The 23296-nt window shown below is 36.8% G+C and overlaps 1 protein-coding gene across 2 annotated transcripts; it reads left to right on the top strand.

Annotated features, from left to right (window-relative positions):
* The first annotated feature begins 12264 nt into the window (after window positions 1-12264).
* On the top strand, window positions 12265-17134 carry gpr22b (G protein-coupled receptor 22b). Of its 2 annotated transcripts, none has more exons than XM_065277270.1 (3): window positions 12265-12504; window positions 13410-14170; window positions 14829-17134. In XM_065277270.1, the coding sequence occupies exon 3, from the start codon at window positions 14833-14835 to the stop codon at window positions 16147-16149; it is 1317 nt and encodes a 438-aa protein (XP_065133342.1). In that variant the 5' UTR covers window positions 12265-12504; window positions 13410-14170; window positions 14829-14832; the 3' UTR covers window positions 16150-17134. The 2 variants fall into 2 exon arrangements, with proteins under 2 accessions (XP_065133342.1, XP_065133341.1); XM_065277269.1 differs by having other exon boundaries at window positions 12265-12614.
* Window positions 17135-23296: the final 6162 nt, after the last annotated feature.

Below are 23296 nucleotides of genomic sequence, written 5' to 3'. Positions count from 1 at the left end.
AATCCTGATTGGAACTTTTCATATGTACTATTATTTGTCAAGAATGTGCGTAACTGGCTTGCCACTACCTTTTCTAATATTTTCGAAAGAAAAGGGAGATTTGAGATTGGTCTAAAGTTATTAAGTTCTCCTTGGTCAAGCTGTGGTTTTTTAATCAGCGGTTTAATAACTGCTAGTTTGAAAGCTGTTGGAACGTATCCTATTTCTAGCGATGAGTTAAAGATATTTAGAACCGGGGTTGACACTACAGGGAATACTTCTTTAAGTAGTTTTGTGAGAACGGGGTCTAATATACAGGACGATGATTTGGATGATGTGACTAGTTTAGAGAGCTCATCTATTGTAGTAGGTTTAAATGAATCAAGATGTTCGTATGGTAGTCTAGTGTAAAGTGAACTAATGGGTAGAGTGGTGGCTGCCTGGGTAGCTACGATGTTTTCCCTAATAGCCGAAATTTTGTTAGAAAAGAAGTTCATATAGTGTAACATACCACATTGTAATGTAATGTAGTGTAACGTAACGCAACAAAGTGTAACTTAACATAGTGTAACTTAACATAGTGAAACGTAACGTAGTTTAACGTAACGTAGTGTAACGTATCGTAGTGTAACATAACAAACTGTAATGTAATATAGTGTAACATAACGTAGTGTAACATATCATAGTGTAACTTAACGTAGTGTAATGTAACGTAGTGAAACCTAACCTGGTGAAACTTAACGTAGTGTAACGTAACGTAGTGTAACGTTACATAGTGTAATGTAACATTGTGTAACGTAACGTACTGTAACATACCACAGTGTAACTTAATGTAGTGAAACGTAATGTAGTGTAACGTAACATAACAAAGTGTAACTTAACGTAGTGTAATGTAACGTAGTGAAACCTAACCTGGTGAAACTTAACGTAGTGTAACGTAACGTAGTGTAACGTAACGTAGTGTAACGTAACGTAGTGTAATGTAATATAGTGTAACATACCACATTGTAATGTAATGTAGTGTAACGTAACGCAACAAAGTGTAACTCAACATAGTGAAACGTAACATAGTTTAACGTAACGTAGTGTAACGTATCGTAGTGTAACGTATCGTAGTGTAACATAACAAACTGTAACATAAAGTAGTGTAACATAACGTAGTGTAACATAACGTAGTGTAACATAACGTAGTGTAACATAACAGAGTGTAACATAACAGAGTGTAACTTAACATAGTGTAACATAACGTAGTGTAACATAACGTAGCGTAGTGTGGTGTATGGTCCCGTAATGTAACAGTGTATGGTATCATCCGGAGACCATTCATGTGTGGGGTTGCTTCTCAGCCAAGGGAGTGGGCACAGCCATGAATAAAGAATGGTACAAAAACATCCTCAGAGTGCTACTTTAGTGATGAACAATGCCTTTTCCAGCATGATGGAGCACCTTGCCATAAGGCAAAAGTGATAACTAAGTGGCTCAGGGAAAAAACTGAGAAATTTTGGGTCGTGTATGGTTACATAACTTAACGTATCTTGGTGTATGGTAGCATAACTTAACGTAGTGTAACATAACGGAGTGTAGTGTAGTGTATGGTAGCATAACATAACGTAGTGTAACGTAAAATTACTTACTTACTTACTTGTAGTATAACATAGTGTAGCGTAACATAGTGTATGGTATCATTCGGAGACCATTCATGTGTGCGGTTGTTTCTGAGCCAAGGGAGTGGGCACAGTCATGAATAAAGAATGGTACAAAAACATCCTCAGAGAGCAACTTTAGTGAAGAACAATGCCTTTTCCAGCATGATGGAGCACCTTGCCTAAAGGCAAAAGTGATAACTAAGTGGCTCAGGGAAAAAACATCAACATTTTTGGGTCCATGGCCAGGAAACTCCCCAGACATTAATCCTATTGAAAACTTGTGGTCAGTCCTCAAAAGGCGGGTGGACAAACTCCATACATTGATTATGCAAGAATGGACTGCCATCAGTCAGGATGTGGCCCAGAAGTTGATTGACAGCATGCCAGGGGCAAACTGTAGAGGTCGTGAAGAAGAATGGTCAACACTGCGCTATTCACTCTTTAGTAAACTAATTGTTATTGTCAATTAAAGGCTTTGACACTTACAAATTGCTTGTAAAAGTACTTTAGTATACCATATTGACAGTTGACAAAAAACACTGTGAAAATTTATATTTGTGTCATTCTCAAACTGTTTGGCCATGACTTTATGTTATATACAGTTTGTATTACATAACACATAACATATAATTTAACACATAAAATATAACATAACGTAATGTCACGCAACATAGCATATTTTAACATGTAACATTATGTAACATAGCATAGTGTACGGTAGCGTAACGTAACGCAAAACATAATGAAGCGTAGTGTATGGTAGCTTAACATAGCGAAGCATAGTTTATGGTAGCGCAACGTAGCATAGTGTATGGTAGTCTAACGTAGTGTAGTGTGTGGTAGCGTAATGTATCATAGTGTATGGTAGCATAACTAAACGTAGTGTATGGTAGCGTAACGTAACGCAATGTAGCGTAACGTAGCATAGTGTATGGTAACATAACTTAATGTAGTGTATGGTGGGGTAACATAACATAATGTAGCGTAGTGTATGGTAGCTTAATATAGCGAAGCATAGTTTATGGTAGCGCAACGTAGCTTAGTGTATAGTAGCGTAATGTAGCGTAGTGTATGGTAGCGTAATGTATCATAGTGTATGGTAGCATAACTTAACTTAGTGTATGGTAGAGTAACGTAACGCAATGTAGCGTAACGCAATGTAGCGTAGTGTATGGTAACAAAGCGTAGTGTATGGTAGTGTAACTTAACATAGTGTATGGTGGGGTAACATAACATAATGTAGCGTAGTGTAAGGTTGCTTAATATAGCGAAGCATAGTTTATAGTAGCGCAACTTACCGTAGTGTATGGTAGCATAATATATTGTAGTGTATGGTAGTGTAACATAACGCAATGTAGCATAACGTAATGATGCATAGTGTATGGTAGCGTAATGTATCGTAGTGTATGGTAATGTAACGTAACGCAATGTAGCATAACGTCATGGAGAGTGTTCTTTAGGCTTTGGTAGCGTAACATAACGTAGTGTATGGTGGGGTAACGTAACATAACGTATTGTAGTGTATGGTAGCATAACTTAAGGTAGTGTATTGTAGCTTAACGTGACATAATGCTATGTAACTTAGCGTAACACATAACTTAGCATAACATAACTTAGCATAAATAACATATAATGTAATGTAATGTAATGTATACTGTAACATAAGTGAGAATTTGGAGAGGCCAAAAATATGTAGATCATTGAAATCACTTTCCTCACAGTGAAAAAAGATGGTCACGTTGAGCACATTGCATTGTGGGATTTTGCATTGTGCATACTGGGTGCAATACTATACACTACCACTAGGTAGTACAGTATGTTAGTACACTGTAACATATGTGCATAGACTCTCTCCCACAAACACTTGCTCTACCTACCCCAGCTCAATCCTTTTCTGCTTCCTAATAACATACTGTCATTTCGTGGTTTGGGAAAGGGATGCTAACCACACAAATCAATTCTGATATCTAACATCAGCGTCATCTATGGGAAATAGGAAGAGAACATTAACTTCCAGGTGTTTCTGAAATCCAACTCGTCTTTCTTTCGTACATATGGAAATTCGGAATTCTTACAACAAGGAAACTGGTTACGTTTTACTGTATGTTAATGCATGATTACAGCAACAGGTGGGAAGCAGTCTGTGACACCTTTGATCCGATTCCAGGCTGGTGTTGAAGAAGATGCACAGTAAGATTTCATGAAGATTTAATTTTGATTGCATCAAACTAACACATTGTAGGTTGTAAGTTTGATTCCCAGGAAACACACACACAATGTTTAAAAATATTTCGCACTTTAAATCGCATCTGCCAAATGCAAGAATGAAAAGACCACACAAAGCTAAGTCATTTAATTGTTATTCTTACTAGGAAAAATAAACCATATAGTGAAACATTGCAGTGGGCCAAAACAACATCTCTGATCGCTGACATTAAATTTAATGCTAACGTCCAGCACTTCAAGCGTTGGGCCTTTATTCAGTTGTAGAAGTCCGACGAATACTGATGTGTTTTACCGTGAGAAAGTGGAAGATCCTCTTCTCTGCTACGAACCCCCTTGTAGATTGTTCACACGTCAGATGTTTACATGGAAGTTCATCTGGTTCCCCCTCCGACCTCCAACCAATGATCTCTCTAAATGCAGAAAAACAAACAGGACGTCGAATCTTCAGAAGTTCACAGCGGGAGCTGCAGGGGTTCGAAACTGCACGTGGTCCTGTCCACACACAATGATTGATGAGTCCACATCTCAAACGTTCATAAGCGACAATCTCAGCGGCACGTGATGATTACGGGATGATCCCGCAGTGCGCGCTGGGTTGTTTAGGGGCCCCTGGGAGTAAAAATAAATAGGTTAGATATTTTAAACAGCTAGAAAAAACAAGTGTACTTTACATGTAAACATTTACCCCACGTTCAACGTCCATAGAAAATTATGAGAGAAAACAATCCGTCAATCAAACAAAAATAAATGAATAAAGATGGCAAAAGAGAGAGAGAGAGAAATGCTGATGAGATATATCTGAATTCATACCAAAATAACAATATGTTACTTTTTTATCAGGCTGTATGGATCCAAAAAAAACAGAAATGCATAAATGATTGATTTCAGTGGGAAAAAGGTTTAACAGACTATAAAATAATGAAATTATTGGGTTTTTGTACTTTTGAGAAACGCATCTAAAGAATCACTGAACCCGTTTAATTCAACAAAAAATTTATTTGGCATTTGTGTTGTTTTATGCACATCATAGTTTAAGTTTCAATTTATTAACATGCTAAAGCCTTCCCCCAAAATCAATCACTTATGAGGTTTAGGTTTTCCATTAGCATGCTAAGCTAATTTAGCACACTAAGTTTTGAAACCCAGCTCTTGTGTTACTAAACAGAACATGAAGTGAATGGTTTGTTTTGAATGCATGACATTGCAGTTTCTTCAGTAAATCTGTAATGGAGGGGTGAATAATGTTTCCTCTGAAACAACACAGGACCTGTTCTTTCTCACGTTAACACGCTAACGTAAACATCTGTAACCGTAACAGGAAATCAAGAAGTTTACAGCAAAGCAAAGATCCGCTGAAATGTTTAAATGCATTTAAATTATCTAAAACAAATCATCTTAACATCCCTTGTAAGATTTAATGAACATATGATTTTAGATATTGAGATTTTTTTCTTTGTCTCCCTGAGATCAGATTCTCACCTTCAAGTACACAAGATGTGACTCTGGACCACAAAACCAGTCATAAGCCGCACGGATATGTGTGTAGCAATAGCCAACAATACATTGTATGGGTCAAATTGAGTTTTCTTTTATGCCAAAAATCATTAGGATATTAAGTATAGATCATGTTCCATGAAGTTTCGTATATTTCATAACCGTATATATATTAAAACTTTATATTTATAAGTGAATGCAGACTTCATTTGGACAATTTTCAAGGCGATTTTCTCAATATTTAGATTTTTTGCACCCTAAGATTCCAAATTTTCAAATAGTTGCATCTTGGCCAAATATTGCCTAACAAACCATACATCAATGGAAAGCTTATTTATGCAGATTTTGGATAAGGTTTGAATAAAAAATTCCACAAATTGACCCCTATTATTATTATTGATGTTAAATTGGCTGGTTTTGTGGAATTTCAATGTGATGTGTGTTTTGTGTGCTTTTGGTTGGAAAAAAGGAAAATGTCTTTTTTCTGCTGTGTTTTGCTGATAAACAAAATGAAGTATAATGTACACTGTAAAACATTTCTGTAGAAATTACAGTATTATTTTTAGCTGTTTGCCAGTTACTTACTGTAGATTTAATTGTACACTGTAAAAAATGTGTTGTAATTATGCAGCTGGTTGCCAGTAACTTACTGTAGAAGATAAAGACTGAAAAAGTTTAATGTTAATGTTCATTAATGTTGTTGCCATTAAATGTAAATGTAAAATCTACAGTAAGTTACTGGGAGCTAGTTGCCAGTAATACCCAGTAATACTGTAATTTTCACAGTGTAGGTTATTTACTGGCAACAGTTTGTTCAAAGATAAATTAACATTTAACATTAACAAATCGTTGTCTTTACAGAATAAAACTAAATATTAAAGCCTCATGCAAAGCTTTCAGGGAACCAATATCTGAAAGAAAAAAAAACTGAAAAAGATTGATGAGGATTTCTGATCCCCAGAATGCTTTGCATGAGGCTGATATTTTATAGTTTTGTCTGTAAAGACAAAGACTAGTTAATGTTTAATGTTCATTTAAATTTGAACAAACTCTTGCCAGTAAATAACATCTATTTAAATCTACAGTAAGTTACTGGCAAACAGCTGCATAACTACAGCAAAGTTTTTTCAGTGTACATTAACAATCAAAGGTTACATTTTGAAAAATAAAATACAATTATAGTTTATAATAAAAGTAATTCTGAGCACATTTACATTTTTGTCTACTAAATTTTTTAAGTAAACGTCTTCAGAAAGAGAACTAGGGGAAATCTCACTGTGTAATTTTCAATAATTTACAGTAAGCCTTCCTGTAACAACCGTATATAAAATATAATCATTATTCTCATAAATGTGATCATTTTAAGATAGAATGTGACATCATATTCTTACCCACACTGTAAAAAAATCCGTAGAAATTACAATGGTATTGCAGCTGGGTTGCCGGTAAATTACCGTAGATTTAAATTTATGTTATTTACTGGCAAGAGTTTGTTCAAAGTTGAATAAATTTTAAATATTAACAAGTCTTTATCTTTACAGAATAAAACTATACAATAACAGATTTTGTTTCCCAGAATGTTTTGCTTGATGCTGTTTTTCAAGTTTTATTCTGTAAAGACAAATACTTGTAAATGTTTAATGTTCATTTAACTTTGAACAAAATGTTGCCAGTAATAACATACATTTAAATCTACGGTAAGTTACCGGCAACCCAGCTACAAATTTCTACGGATTTTTTTTACAGTGATATGAGTGATCAGTTTGTTTATATAATGGACTTGAGATGACATTGACCACAGGTAAGTGAACAAACGAACGAACGAGATTAAATAAAACATGCCTCACTGGTCACATTATCATATTTACAAGCGTCAACAATAAATACAACACAAATCAGATTCAGACACACATGAATGATCTTCTTAAACATCAAACATATCAGCAGGGGTAGCCGATGACTTATTTTTCAAGGGTGCACGATGCGAAGCTTATCACAACATGTATGTAGCCCGTCATGTGTGTGGTTCGTTATGTCAAAATGTGTGTTAGCACATCATGTAAACTTATATGCATTACATGTCATGTAAACATAAGTGCTACGAATGGGGCTTATGATAAAAGAGACGCTCATGTTAGCCAGAAACTCAATTAATCTCATGTGTAATCAGAGGTTAGTGTTAAATTAGCGGCACGTAGTTTGACATGATGCATGATGCACATGGTGACACAACAAACACATATTTTGACATGACGAGCATCACACGACACAACGAACACATATTTTGAATTTGCACCCTTCGGAAGAGCCGCCACTGAATATCAATTCTACAATTACAGATCTAAAAATGCTTTTATCTAAAGTGAAGTGGAGTGCATCTAAAGTAAATGTTATCGTGTGTGTTCACAATCCATGAACTCTAACCAAAAGCAGTTAACTACTCTGAAGCGTAATATCTTTAGAAAAAAAACAATCAGACAGTTTAATTTCTTTATTCAGTAAATGCTGTATTCATCTGACCCAATCTCAATTAGGGTGACAGCTTGAAATTGAACAGATCAATTTACAATAAACGCAGCTGATTAACACTGTGTAAAATCCCTCACAGAGACATAAATGATCCAGTGAATCATTATCTGAAGCGCTTAAGCTGTCTGATTGGTTCAAATGAACTGATTCACTGATATGAAGCGTGCTATACAAGCTTTAGTTTAGGAGGTTATTACAATTCTGTAATATTATATCAATATTGATAATACATAATTAAAGTAATGTTGCCGCTTTCCATTTCAGTTATTTAAACTCCAACATTAATTGCAACAAATAAGATATATATAATGTACCTACAGTAACATAACATTTTACTGTTTAACATTTACCTAATTTATTATTCATTCATTCATTTATTATTATTAAAGTGTGTTTTTTTTTAAGATTGAGAATCCTTTCAGATTTACAGAGTGTATTAAGAGAGCCGTGATTAAAACGCTGGCCGCCACTTCACTAATACAAAGGCGGTGGACTCTATTAGCGTCGGTCTAATCTACTGAGAGACTGAAGCGAATCCAGCTACAAAGACATTGAGTGGCACTGCAGTAGACAGATAAAAGTGAACCTGCCGGGGCTCTTTGAAACCAGACTGAGAAAGAAATCAAAAATCAAGTCCAGAGACGTCAAAAACATTCTGCTCGTATAATGAGGATTCACTCGGGTCTGATGAAGGTGTGCAGCCGATTCAGTCGAGTCAAAATCTCTGTTTGTTTTACATGGCAGGGTGTAGCATGACAGATAGAAATATTAAAGAGGACATTTCACAAGACTTTTTTAAGATGTCAAATAAATATTTTGTGTCCCCAGAGTATGTTTGTGAAGCTATAGCTCAAAATACCATACAGATCATTTATTATAGCATGTTAAAATTGCCACTTTGTAGGTCTGAGTGTCCTTTAAATGCAAATGAGCTGATCTCTGCACTGAATGGCAGTACCGTGGTTGGATAGTGCAGATTAAGGGGCGGTATTATCCCCTTCTGACATCACAAGGGGAGCCAAATTTCAATTACCAATTTTTTCATGTGCTTGCATAGAATGGTTTACCAAAACTTAGTTACTGAGTTGATCTTTATCACATTTTCTAGGTTGATAGAAGCACTGGGAACTTAATTATAGCACTGCATGGAAAAAGTCGGATTATTTTTTATGATATTTTTTGTGACATTTTTCCTTTTGTATTTGATCATTTGTTCTAAAAAAAAATGCTGGGTTATTTTTAACATAGCGTTGGTCAAAAAGGGACAGACTCAGCACTTTGGGTTATAATTTAACCTATGCCGGGTTGTTTTAACCCATTGTTGGGTCAAATATAAACATTTTCTGGAATAACTTTACCCAGCATCTGAGTTTGTCCCTTTTTTACGCAACGCTGGGTTAAAAGTAGCCCTAGCATTTTATTAAAGTGTACTATCAGCTAATGCTTTCAACACAATTTGTTGAAACAAACACAAATAATTGTGTTTATAATTTTGTTTAGTGTATGTATTAATCTTTAGTTTTGTTTAGGGCTGTCAAAAGATTAATCACGATTAATCGAATGCAAAATAAAAGTTTGTGTTTGCATAATATATTTGTGTGTGTTGTGTGTAATTATTATGTATATATGAAAACACACACACACATGTATACATTTATATGCGTCGGTATTTATATACACACAGGTACATGATATACACAAATATTGGCTTCCATGTGTGTGTATTTCTATATACAAAATGATTACACACAGTGCACACACATATATTATGAAAACACAAACTTTTATTTTGTATGCGATTAATCGTGATTAATCTTTTGACAGCCCTAAACAAAACTAAAAATGAATACATACACTAAACAAAATTATAAACCCAACACATTTTTATATTTTTGTTTAGTATGTGACACTGTACCACATTGTGATTTATTTGATTTATATCACATGAAAGCTGAATAAATAATCTTTCCATTGATGTTTTATAAGGACTGGACAATATTTGGTCGAGATACAACTATTTGAAAATCACACTGCAAAAAATTATTTTATGAAAAAATTTTCTTAGTATTTTTGTCTTGTTTTCAGTAGAAGTATCTAAAAATTCTTAAATTAAGATGCTTTTTCTTGATGAGCAAAATGACCCAAGAAAATAAGTCTAATTTTTAGACCAAAAATATCAAATTTAAGTGATTTTGTGCATAAAACAAGCAAAAAAAAAAATCTTAGTAGAGTAAGCTAATTTTTCTTGAATTTAGTGTTTAGGAAAAGTGTTTAAGATTTTTTTGCTTACCCCATTGGCAGATTTTTTGCTTGCTTTATGAACAAAATCACTTAAATTTGATATTTTTCGTCTAAAAACTAGACTTATTTTCTTGGATCTTATTTTAAGAATTTTTAGATATTTCTACTGAAAACAAGACAAAAATACAAAGATTTTGTTTTTCTTGAAAATCATTTTTTGCAGTGCAGAGGGTGCAAAAGATCTAAATATTGAGAAAATTGCCATTAAAGTTGTCCTTAGCAACACATATTACTAATGATAAATATATTTTTATATATTTACAGTAGGAAATTATACAAATATGTTAATGGAACATGATCTTTACTTAATATCCTAATGATTTTTGGCATAACTATTTTTTAAATTTTGACCAAATTGCTACAAATATTCCCATGCAACTTATGACTGGTCTATGGTCCAGGGTCACATGTATGTTTTTACCAGTGTACTTTATTAATATTAAGTTTTTATTGAGGCATAATAATACACAAACTATGAACAGTTTATATTACATTACACTACACTCTCAAAACGAATGTGTTTAAACAACACATGTTGTGTCTGGTTAAGGACAACACATTTGATCTTGTGTTGTCCCTTTAATTTTATTGAACATAAAATCCACAACAAAATGACACATAATGTGTTAAACAGGATAACACAAAACAATGTGTAAAAAATGAACACATCCTTTCTTAGAGTGTAGGTTGTTTCAATCCATCTTTGGTCAAATATATTAACATTTTCTAAGGTTCATTTAACACAGTGGTTAGCGTTGTCCAAATTGTACCCAACCATGGGTAACCAACCAAACAACAAGGCATTTCAAAGGAAATTAAAAACTGTTCTGCACATCAGGTATGTTGTAATAGCTTGAAATAGTGTCTGTGAAACCCAGTGTAAAGTCTCATAATCTAATCATGAGATGAAGAGCATCAAAGTTTGATTTCACATTGATTTTAATCTTTGACATTATCTTACTCAGTAAACATCAAGATTTACCGAATGATCATGTAGGATGATTTTATTGGAAAAAAGAAAAAACTGGGTCACAAATCAATGTACCACACAGTATCTTACATTCCACAACATCTATTTCCTAGACACAAATGCAAAGGTAAGAAAACAAGCTATCAAAAATAATGCATTATTCATATATTTGCAAATAGTTTGTGTAAAAATGCTCCAAATCACCAAAATAGCTCTGAGCAGCATGTTTTTTTTAATGCAGTAGAAAACAGAATATAAGTGTCTGGGGCGGCTGTAAAGGCACAATAAAATATTAATGAAAGCTGAAATATTGAGTTCGTCTTTAGTGAAAAGTTTTCAGCAGAACGGTTGGTGTTTCTATAGAAAGACTACTCAATAATACAACATGTGCATCCAGAACGGATGGAGAGCTGCATGCCAAGACATTTCAATGTTCATGTTCTTGTTGCAATTGCCTCCCCTTTACCTGGCAAATGATGCAGACAAAATAAATTGAGAAAGACGGGCCATTCTGCCAATTGACAGGCCTACTTAATTGAAACTATCAATCATGATCCCCTACATTTCACGCACATACGCTAAATATCCTGATCATCTAAATCAAACACAAACATAAGCAGTCACCTTCTCAGGTAACGTCCTAACGTCGTCTATCAATCAAATTTGACTAAACTGTATGATCTGCATTTTTGTCACGTCATATAAGAGCTTCCCCCTGCAATGCATTCTGGGATTAATTGCTCTACAAATTACATATGCTGGTTTAGATGCTGTATAAAACCGTAAAATGCTGCAGTCGCCTTCATTTTCCCCAGCAAAAAACATATCCACATATTTTCTATCACACAGTACAGCATTAATTATAAATGCCAGCATGCAACACCGCCACAGTGTTTAAACAGATCCCGAAGCCTCTCCGCAGGGATTGATGGATGCGTGCAGGGATTTGTGCAGAGACCGCTGCTATCGCAGGATGGAGGGAGAATGGGATGGATAGAGGCACAAGAAAACAAAAGAAAGAGTGACTCTGACTCTGTGAGAGGGAAGGGTTAAACCCATTACAACAAACCAATCAGAGTAGAGCGCAACACTGCAAAACCGCCGCAGTAAGTGAGAGAGGGAGATGAAGATAGAGCTGGAGAGAGAGAGCGAGCACAAGCAAGAATAAGCAAGCGCAACAGAGGGATACACTGGCAAGACTTCAACGCATCACAGTTTGAACGCAGAGCGCAGTAAATGAAGGAATCAGTAGATCAAACTCAAAAGAGGTTTGATACCTACCCACCTAATTTTTTTCTGCCGGGACTGCTGACTATTTGATGTGCACCGCCGGACGTCTCTGGGGAAAGCATCTTCATGGTATGTTGAGATGTGAAGGCTGCAGAAGTGTGTGCAGAACATGCACTTGTGGATGCTGGATGTCGAGCAAATGCGTGACAGATGGCATTGACAACTCTTGGAGAGCAAAGGTAAGTGGGGGATACCGAATAACTTTGGTGACTGGATACGTGTGATCGTTGGATACTAAGATTTGTACAGATTTGGCATTTATACAAACCCAGGGGCCGGTAAGAGTGATGAGGGTCAATATCGCCTGCAGATATACGACTCCCCAGGGTGATGGGTTTTTAGAGGGTATTGCCATCTTTGAAAGAGCAATCTGTCAAACACTCGTCTCAATGATAATGTTCACTTCATCAGCAGAATAAATGATGCTTATTGCACGCAAGGACGTGACCAAATGTTTATGACTGGGGAGAACGAAAACTTAAGATTGATTTGAATACTTAAGGAGGCTACGTTGATTATAATAAACATGATTTGGTCACATACGTGTACGTACAGCGATTAGCAGCACACTGTCTGTAAACAATTCAGACATAGTTTATATATCGATCCGTGTCACCACTGACAAATTTCCCCCCAAAGCTAAATCGATGCTTTTCCCCTGAACTGTTCTGTAACATCTGGTAAGAATTTACGGTTTCCAATCTTAATCACGGCTCAAACAAAATCGGCTTACTTCTTTTGGGGAAACAAAAACATGTGATTGTATACTTGCGAAAAATGATGTTTGAATTATAAAGATAGTAACGTAAAACACATGGTGCATGCACGTTCCCCAAAAGTGTTTGTACAGATGCATGGGTGCGTTCAAAAAACCCTGCGGGTGCCTGGCCCGCAAAAACTTGCTTGTGTAAAAAATGTCACTTGATGATGCTAGGATGTCTAATCTGCATTTCTGTCCTGTTTTATCCCATCAGGATTGCTGGAGGACAGAGCTGAATCTGAAGTGCTGGTCCTCAGATCAGATCTTACAGGACGACTCGGACAAAACAAGCTAAGAGGCCCAATTTTCACCTTCACGCTGTATTTAAGAGTTACGACTGTTTGCCCTTGAGAGGATTTCCCCAAAAATAAGTGACGTGAGTTTTTTAATAACTCTACAACGGAGCAAGAAGGTCACCTTCAGTGATGGGACAGGAAATGACATCACCGCCACCCAGAGTGAGACCCGCCTCCTCGTGCTGACCTAAACAATTCCTTGTCCTTGCTTTCCTTGGCAGATGGCACATGCAAATCAGAAAAAGCAAATCAATATGGATTTATTGCCAACCAGGGCTCGTAAAACTGTAATGGAAATACGTCGGCAGTAAAGGAGCGGCATCCAATCTGGTTACAGGAATTCTTCTTATGACTGACTGACAGATACGGATATAATAATCAATAAATAAAAAGTCAGAATGTTCCCATTTTCATTTTAAAAGACAATAAGGTTACTGAGGTAATCTATGTTGAGTCTAGACCAAACAAATCCTTTGGTTTAGCAAAACTAAAGAAGTTGCTGCCAACTGTTCTGCGTGACCATAAAGTGAAAACAGTGCTGGATTACGAGGATTATAAACTGCAGGAAACTTCCTTGAAAGGCCATGACTGGGGTTGGCGGACATCTTTTACCCCTTCCACGCTCCCCCCGTCCCGAATCTTGACTCTTGAGGTTGACTGAGAAGCTGGAGAGGGATGTGTAAGTCACCACATGCAAAACAAACCATTAGACTGTCTAGAAAACACGATCTGTAAGATGTTGTGTTGTAGTCATGGGTGGTTTCATTTCATGCTGTCTTTTAGCTTTACTATTATTAGACAGCAGAAGACTCAGGACCAGATCTGCAACGGATCCGTTCCGGACCTGCCGACTTTGGCCCAGATCCAGTGCGGATCCGGCCCAGAGTTGTCTGCTGTCTTTTCAAACCATGTCAACCAACTTCTCTCCTTCCGTGCCATCCATCCTACAGCATTGAGACACAGTCATATTTGCAAATTGATCGATCCATCACTGCACGACAAATGAAAATGCATTGTGGGCAAAAATATCGGCTAAGGGAATCTATTTATAGCAGCGGAAAAAACAGCACAGTCAGTGCATGGGGGAATACATTATTAGACAACATAGCGAAGTACATTTAGGCCATTATGAGAAAGTTTATTTCTGTACTCATTTTGAAAATGACTGATGTGAGAGTACCGAAGCCTGATCGATACCCAAAAGCCCACAAGATACCCAAACACAAGAGCCACACTTTATTCATTCATGAAAACTAGAAACAGGTTTACGAATGTTATCACGTCTACAATATCCTGCTGTTAGATCATTTTGGTAATCCTGTAATTTCACCCTTTAGGATAATGCACGTCCCTCCCGCCACGGAAGAAGAAATCACCATGAATAACGTTACTGTCTTTGACATCACCGAATCCGTGAGTCCCGCCATGACGGCGGCCGGCCCACACCCCTATCCCCTCAGCTTCCAGGTCTCCCTGACCGGGTTCCTGATGCTCGAGATTGTGTTGGGTCTGAGCAGTAACCTGACTGTGCTGGCTCTTTACTGCATGAAGTCCAACCTGGTCAATTCAGTGAGCAACATCGTCACCATGAACCTTCACGTGCTGGACGTGCTGGTGTGCGTTTGCTGCATACCGCTCACCATCGTCGTATCGATGTTGTCGCTTCAAGGAGACACGGTTCTCGTCTGTTGTTTCCACGAGGCTTGCGTGTCGTTCGCCAGCGTCGCTACGGCGGCCAACGTTCTGGCCATCACGTTAGACCGATACGACATTTCCGTCAAACCGGCCAATCGCGTGCTGACTATGGGACGGGCGGTGGCCCTGTTGGGTTGCATTTGGGTTTTGTCGTTTGCCAGCTTCCTGGTGCCGTTTATCGAGGTGGGTTTCTTGGGACCGGAGCCCGCCAAGGCCAATCAGACCGCCGTGGTTCATGTCAATGAGTATTACACTGAACTGGGTCTCTACTATCACTTAGTGGCCCAGATACCCATTTTCTGTTTGACTGCTATCATCATGTTGGTGACCTACACGAGGATCCTGCAGGCGCTCAACATCCGCATCGGCACGCGCTTCCACGCCTCGCAGAAGAAGAAGAAGATGAGAAGGAAAAAGAACTTTTCCCTCATGTCCACATCCGAGCAGCAGCTGCCGGAAATCACGGACGGCACGCAGAGCAGCCGGGGAAACCGTGCGAGCGCTCCGCTGGCCATGCGCACGTCCGTTTCCGTCATCATCGCGCTGCGGCGGGCCGTCAAACGTCACCGGGAACGGCGGGAACGGCAAAAACGTGTCTTCCGTATGTCGCTGCTCATCATCTCCACTTTTCTCTTCTGCTGGACACCGATTACTGTTTTGAACGCTGTGATCCTCAGCACGGGTCCAAGCGATCTCAACGTCAAGCTCCGACTGGGATTCCTGGTCATGGCCTACGGCACCACGGTCTTTCATCCTCTCCTCTACGCCTTCACGAGACAAAAGTTTCAGAAAGTCCTAAAAAGTAAAATGAAGAAACGGGTGGTGTCGATTATCGAGGCGGATCCGCTGCCGAACAACGCAGTCATAAAAAACTCCTGGATTGACCCCAAGCGGAATAAAAAAGTGACGTTTGACGATCACGAAGCCCGACAGAAATGTCTGTCCTCAGAAGACGCAGACTAAATAGGCACTGGGTCTCAATAAAAGCACTGTTATTTATAATGTAAATATATTAGTCTTTAATAGCAGGTATCAAATATTCTGTTACTATTTGTATTTAACTTGGAATATAATATGATTGTAGAAAGAAGGTGCATGCCCTTTATAAGACACTGTGTGTAAATATATCAAAGCTGAGATTTGTATATACTCTTTATCACTTATGTACCTATATTATGACCTGTAGCCATGTGTATACATGTATTTGTAATAAACTAGGTGGGAAAAAACGCCTTCAAAATCCACCAGGCCTTTTGACCCAAGTATACTCGCACTGTGAGCAATGCCACGTATTGACCTACAATAACCGAGCGTCGTCTTCAGTAAACTGTGACTGCATCTGTGTGAAGTTAAGGAAATGCACATGAGACACTGAAATACAAGGAGACATCTGGGAGTACATGCAGCTTTTCTGACCGCCGCTGTTGTCTCTTTATTTAGTCAATATTTTCTGTGTATCTTCATATGTTTTGTCTATACACCAAGAGTTCGTAGAGATCTGAACCCCAGCACCTGGCCAAGCCCCCTGGCATTATAGGGTCGCCGTGATCCTCATTTTTTGTTGTTCCTGGATCAACGTTGAAATCAAAGAAACCCCTTAACTCAAACACTAACCATTTTTTATCCCCATTTTACACCCCTTAATTTTAATAAAAAAAATACATTTTTGTGCTTTATAGGGGGTCTCTCAATGTTTATAGGAGGTCCGGGACCACCCCAGACCCCCTCAATTCAAGCACTGATCTAATAACAGATGTGCTGTGTTAAAATCCACAACAAATAAAATCATACATTCATACAATAACTTAAAATACCTGAAATTTAAAGGAATAGTTCACCCCAAAATGAAAATTTGCCCATATTTTACTCATCCCCAAGCCATCTTAGATTTATACACTGCAAAAAAAATATTTTCAAAAAAATATTTTCTTAGTATTTTTGTCTTGTTTTCAGTAAAAAAAATCTTATATTAAGATGCATTTTCTTGATGAGCTAAACGACCCAAGAAAATAAGTCTAGTTTTTAGACCAAAAATATCAAATTTAAGTGATTTTGTGCATAAAACAAGCAAAGAAATCTGCCAATGGGGTAAGCAAAATTTTTTTGAAAATTTTTCTTAAACACTAAATTCAAGAAAAAAATCAAGAAAAATTTGCTTACCCCATTGACAGATTTTTTTGCTTGTTTTATGCATAAAATCACATAAATTTATTTTTTTTTTTATCTAAAAATAGACATATTTTCTTGGGTCGTTTTGCTCATCAAGAGAAGGAATCTTAATTTAAGAATTTTTTGATATTTTTACTGAAACAAGACAAAAATGCTAAGAATTTTTTTCTTGAAAATCATTTTTTGCAGTGTATGACTTTCTTCTTCAAGTTAAACACAGTCAGAGTTATATTAAATAATATCCTGGCTCTTTCAGATTTATAATGGCATTGGATAGTGCCCCATTTTAAAAGCTCCATAAACACATTCATCTATCAAAAACTAATAAAAATTCATATAATAATAACAACACATCGCTTTACCTCGGAAAACATTTTATAACTGTATGGATTCGTTTTTGATTGGGATGAGCGCTTTAAAATTGGGCATTATCCAATGCCATTATAAATCTGAAGAGTCAGGAAATTATTCAATATAACTTTGAGTCTGTTTGGTTTAAAAAAGAAAGTCATATACACGTAAGTTGGTAAAATTAGCTAATTTTCATTTTGTGGTGAACTTAGACTATTTTAAATATTGTTCACAAATCAGACAATATGATAAATAATTAGTTTAATGCATTTTTTATCTTAACTAAATTGTGTAATAGAAAATAATGTAATGATTCCTAAAAATAGCATAGCAGACAGTCAAACAGCTCAAGAGTGATATGATGGTGAGAAAATAGTTTTGTGATAAAAGCATCAACAGAAAAAGAGGAGACGAGACAACATCACCAGATAATACAGACCAAAATATTCCAGATTTCCTTGCCGGTATAAATCTGACGTTCCCAATACACTGAGGAAACATCTGGTTCATTTCTGCACCGCTGTCAAGGACAAAACGTCCTCATTTAGCATTCACAGATACACTGAAGAGTCCCTTCAACAAATCTGCATGTATATTAATACTTCCCCAGGTCAATGCCGCAGTTCTCACACGGCCGACATGAGAATAATTTGACCTTCGGTGTTCAGTGGGAATGTTTCTTCATTACAAAAGAACTAAATAGACAAATGCCAGCAGGGATTTAGATCAATATCACAGTGATCCAGGTTCATGTTCGGAATAAAAAACAAGTGGCATTAAAGAAAGATTTTCAAAAACCAATGATTTTCTTGTTTTTTTGCTCTCGGATCTGGAGGTTTCCCAGCAAGCGATAGTCCATCATTTCACCATCTAGGTTAACTATAGACCCAATATAGTCCGGCTATCAGTAACCCACTTGACACTTCTATCCAAAATAAACTTGTTTTTGCTAAAATAACTTATGAGGTGAATGATTTTCCATCATGTAAGCAAAGCCAATAGTAATTACAAGGTGTTTGGTTTTATTAATTTTTTGGGCTATGGGTAGACATCCATTAAATTTTTACTGACAGCCCAAATTTAGCCTAGATGTCTGCACTGAAAAAAATGACTTTCTTACTTAGTATTTTTGTCTTGTTTTCAGTACAAATATCAAAAAATTCTTAAATCAAGATGTATGAACTTGATGAGCAAAATGATCTAAGAAAAAAGTCTAAAAATATACAATTGAATTGAATAAAATTTTTCTTGAAGTGTTTAACTCTTTCCCTGTTATTGACAAGTTATCTCATCAATTAAGAGAAAACATTTGCATAAAAAAAGTGTGTCTCTGAAGGATTTTTTTGTTAATCTGCAATACCGCGATTATCCACTACTTACCCAATTTATGAAAAAAAACTTTATTTACTAATTTTAAACTCCGTGTATGTTTTGATAATCGTTCTGAATCTGATCTCTAACAACATTCCTTTACAAAAATGCAATTATTTCAGCTTTTTGCTAAAAGACATATTTTTAAAGACAAATACCCATATTTAAGAGCTTATACGCAGAGGAAAAATATACAGGATGAAATGTTTTTTCCCGTTTTGTTTGTTTGTTTAAAAGCAGTTTAAAAGGGTCTGTTCTTTCATTTGATATATTTGCATGTTTATATATTTTAATATATATATATATATTTAACATTTTTCTAAAAAGGCACTTTGTAAAACTTGTGAAAATCACAAAAAATGTTGCCACACAACTTTTCAAAAAATGGCTGGCGGCGAATGAGTTAAGAAAATTTGTTTTGCTTGTTTTAAGCACAAATTCACTTAAATTTTATGTTTTTTGTCTAAATCTAGACTTATTTTCTTAGATAATTTTGATCATCAAGTAAATCCATCTTGATTTATTAATGTTTAAATATTTGTACTGAAAACAAGACAAAAATACTAAGTTAGAAAGTAATTTTTTGCAGTGTGTTTAGACATTTTTAAATGCTGGATAACATACTAAAACACTAGAACAACATTGAATTTAATGTAATGAGAGTTAAAGATTCACAGCAAACTAATAAATAAATCACGACAAACTTTTCTCTCTATTGCATTGTCATTGCTGGTTGTATGTAAAAACAAACACATGAGAAACATGAGTAAGAAAATTTCCTAAAAACAATTAAAAGGCCAATGAATGTTTCAGACCCCAAATGTTGTTATCTTATCTCTCAATATACATGCATGTGATTACATAAACATAGGCCTATGTAAGTCAACACTGAAGAGATCTGCGCTCGTGGACTGTAGCCGTCTTCACTGTATAAACTACAGTAGGGACGAATACAATATTCATACATCAGTCTGAATGACAGGTGAACTGTCCTTGACTGAATACTTCAGCTATAACTCACTAATCCTCATGTCAAGAGTGCTCATCTCCAGACAATGAAAGACAATTCAGATCATTACAGAATTGATTAAAAGCCTCTCTATTGTGTGCCGATGTGAAGCAGTTTCAGAGTGACTTCGATCCAGGTTTACTCTCTATATGACCTCTACGCTCTTAACAATAAAGGTGCTTCATGATCCCATCGATCAGGGCTGGTCAAGTGGAGGCCCCCCAATCATCTTTATCCGGCCCGCCGGCCATCTTTGTCTGATTTAAAACCAGCCTGGTTACTTTAAAGCCACCTTTCGACAAATGACAGCCAATAAACTGTAAGGAGAGTCAGAAAGGGGCTGTGTGGGGTCTCAACTATCTGCCAGTGCGTAATTTTCGGATCTGATTTGAAACTTGCCAACCGGAAGAGAGGTATTTCAGTTTGGGGCCCTTTTCACTAAGGGCCCTATTTTAATGATCTGAAACGCAAGTGCGAAGCGCAACGCGCAAGTGAGTTTGTGGGCGGATCTTGGGCGCTGTTGCTATTTTCCCGGCATGAGAAATAACTCTTGCGCCAGGCGCAAATCAATAAGGGGTTGGTCTGAAGTAGGTTCATTATTCATAGGTGTGGTTTGGGCGTAACGTCAAATAAACCAATCAGAACGCTATCCAACATTCCCTTTAAACGCAAGGGCGCAAGTTCCATGGCGGGTTGCTATTATTATGACGGATTTACCAGGCGCACACCAGGAGCGGTTCACAGCCGAGGAGACCCACGTTCTTGTAAGAGCAGTCAAAGACAGAGAAGTTGTTTTGTATGGGGATAGGAAAAACCCGCCCAATCAGCGTCGATCAAACAGGCGTGGGAGGAAATAGCCACAGTCTCATCAGCTGGCATCCCCATCATTGCGCCAAGCGCTACAATGATGTCAGGAGACGGGGGAATCCCAAGCTTGCCAGCATAAATCGGGCACGCCGTGTAACGGGAGGTGGATCTGCCTCTACACAGACGCCAGCAGAGGACATCGCTGCGTCCACCCTCACCGCTGAAAGGGTTTGAAATCGGACCCAAGAAACGCAAGCAAGGTCCAACCCCAAAGTGCACTTACAAATCAAGTTCATATACATTAAGGTTTCTTATGAAAACATTTTAATTATTATTTACATAAAATAAACGTAATACAGCCACACAACAAACTTATGAAAATATTTTAATCGTTATTTGCATGAGAATTTTTTAACGCAGCCACACAATAAATAAAAACTATCACCACAATGCTTACCACTATGATTTCCCTTATCTCGTGTGTTAATATTTTTTATTGTAACAATTTATGATTTGCAAAAATAACTTTTGCATCTGTGTAGATTAGATAAGCAAAGTGTGTGCGCGTTGTGCACGCTATACATTATGGTCAAGCATGCGCCCTTAAAATAGCATAATGAACAACGCGCAACGCGCCACTGACTTTAAACTTTTTTTTTCTGGTCAGTGGCGCAATTGTTTTTTGAAACCGCAAAATAGCATCAGGGATGGTTTGCGTCGGAACACGCCTCTTTTTTTGCGCTGAACTGCCCAGGGAGCGCAAGTTCATTCCCTAGTTTGCTGACGTGCGTCTGTGGAGGGAAAAACCCGCTGTGCGCCGGTGCAAAATACGAATGATACATGCGTCACTGACAAAGTCAATTGCGCTGGGTGCAAGATAGGGCCCTGTGTGTGAGGTGAAAATTATGAATCCTATTTTATTAGTAACACTTATGCATAGCTGTTTATGGTTTCATTCATTTGCATTCATTTATTTATTCCACTATGGTGAATATTCATTAATTGAAGGCTCGATGGATTAAGCTTCTATGCAATTTTTGCACGGAATTATGATTAAACTGAAATTTCTTGACGAATGCCAGTAGGGGGCGAACTCTGACAGTCGTGTCCGAATGTCGTGTACAGATAAAAAGCGGTTTTTATAGCCTATATATCTTTAAAATATTAAAAAAGAAAACATGAAGTGCAATTTTAGTCATTAGGCGAAGACTCCTGTTGAATATATTGTGATTGCACACTGCACACTGTAAAAAATTTTCAAGAAAAAAAATCTTAGTATTTTTGTCTTGTTTTCAGTAAAAATATCTAAAAATTCGTAATTAAGATGCTTTTTTTGATGGGCAAAACGAACCAATAAAATAAGTCTTAGTTTTTAAACCAAAAATATCAAATTTAAGTGATTTTGTGCATAAAACAAGCAAAACAATCTGCCAATGGGGTAAGCAAATTTTTCTTGAATTTTTTACTTTATGGTTCAATCATGAATTATAATCCAATTAATAATGCATTTATTTTTTTTCTGAAACAGGATGGCAAATCTGTTAGGTTAAGGTGGCTTGTGGTTAAATTCTGTTCAAAGATTTCACATAAAAAAATGCATTTACGGAGGCGTTAGGTCACTGGTTTCATAAAGACACATGCTCAACTTATTTGCATTCTGCTGAAGCTTGGAAAAATGGGAATTTTGACTCTGCTGGGTGTCCTTTTAACCTTCAAGTCAATTAGGCTCCACAATACAGTACATCAAAAACCACAAAGACCCTCAGCAAAAGCAAAATAGACCCCTGGGCTACAGCACCATCTATTGGTCACTGTTGTCAATTTACCAAATTTTATAATAGTACTGTTTTACTTTCCTAACATTTTATAGTTAGTTTGGATAAACAGGTCATTCAAACCCAAACCCATGCCAATCATGTGATGTTGGCCCCTCAGAAAATCTTCTAAATATATTTAAGGGTACAATGATACAATCACGGCTCTCATCCCTTGAAAATTAGCAAAACTTTTGATTTTGTAAATTCACATAAATCATTATCCATTTAAATCATTAATTTTTTGCAAACCCTTGTGCTATTTGCGTATTGCGATATGAATATTTGAGCTGTTGCAATAATTTGTTATCTCTTGCTACTGGTCCAGTACATCACCTTACATCCTTTTAACCTTGAAAAAGAAAAAGGGTTCAAATGAAATGCAAAACTTATTTAAATGACCCTCGGTTTCCACACTACACCAACCGAAAGGTAAATTATGTTTTATGTTATGAACACTCTCTCCATTTTAAAATAATTAATGTGTAATTACTGAAACATATAGTATATAAATTTGAGTTGAGCGCGTGCACAGCGGGTGAATGTGGAGGTCTCCATGCACGCGCCACCTGACTGCAAGCGTTTCCAG

The sequence above is a fragment of the Paramisgurnus dabryanus genome, chromosome 23 (assembly GCF_030506205.2).
Source record: "Paramisgurnus dabryanus chromosome 23, PD_genome_1.1, whole genome shotgun sequence".
Lineage (NCBI taxonomy): Eukaryota > Metazoa > Chordata > Actinopteri > Cypriniformes > Cobitidae > Paramisgurnus > Paramisgurnus dabryanus.
This window is presented reverse-complemented; position numbering and strand designations above follow the sequence as displayed.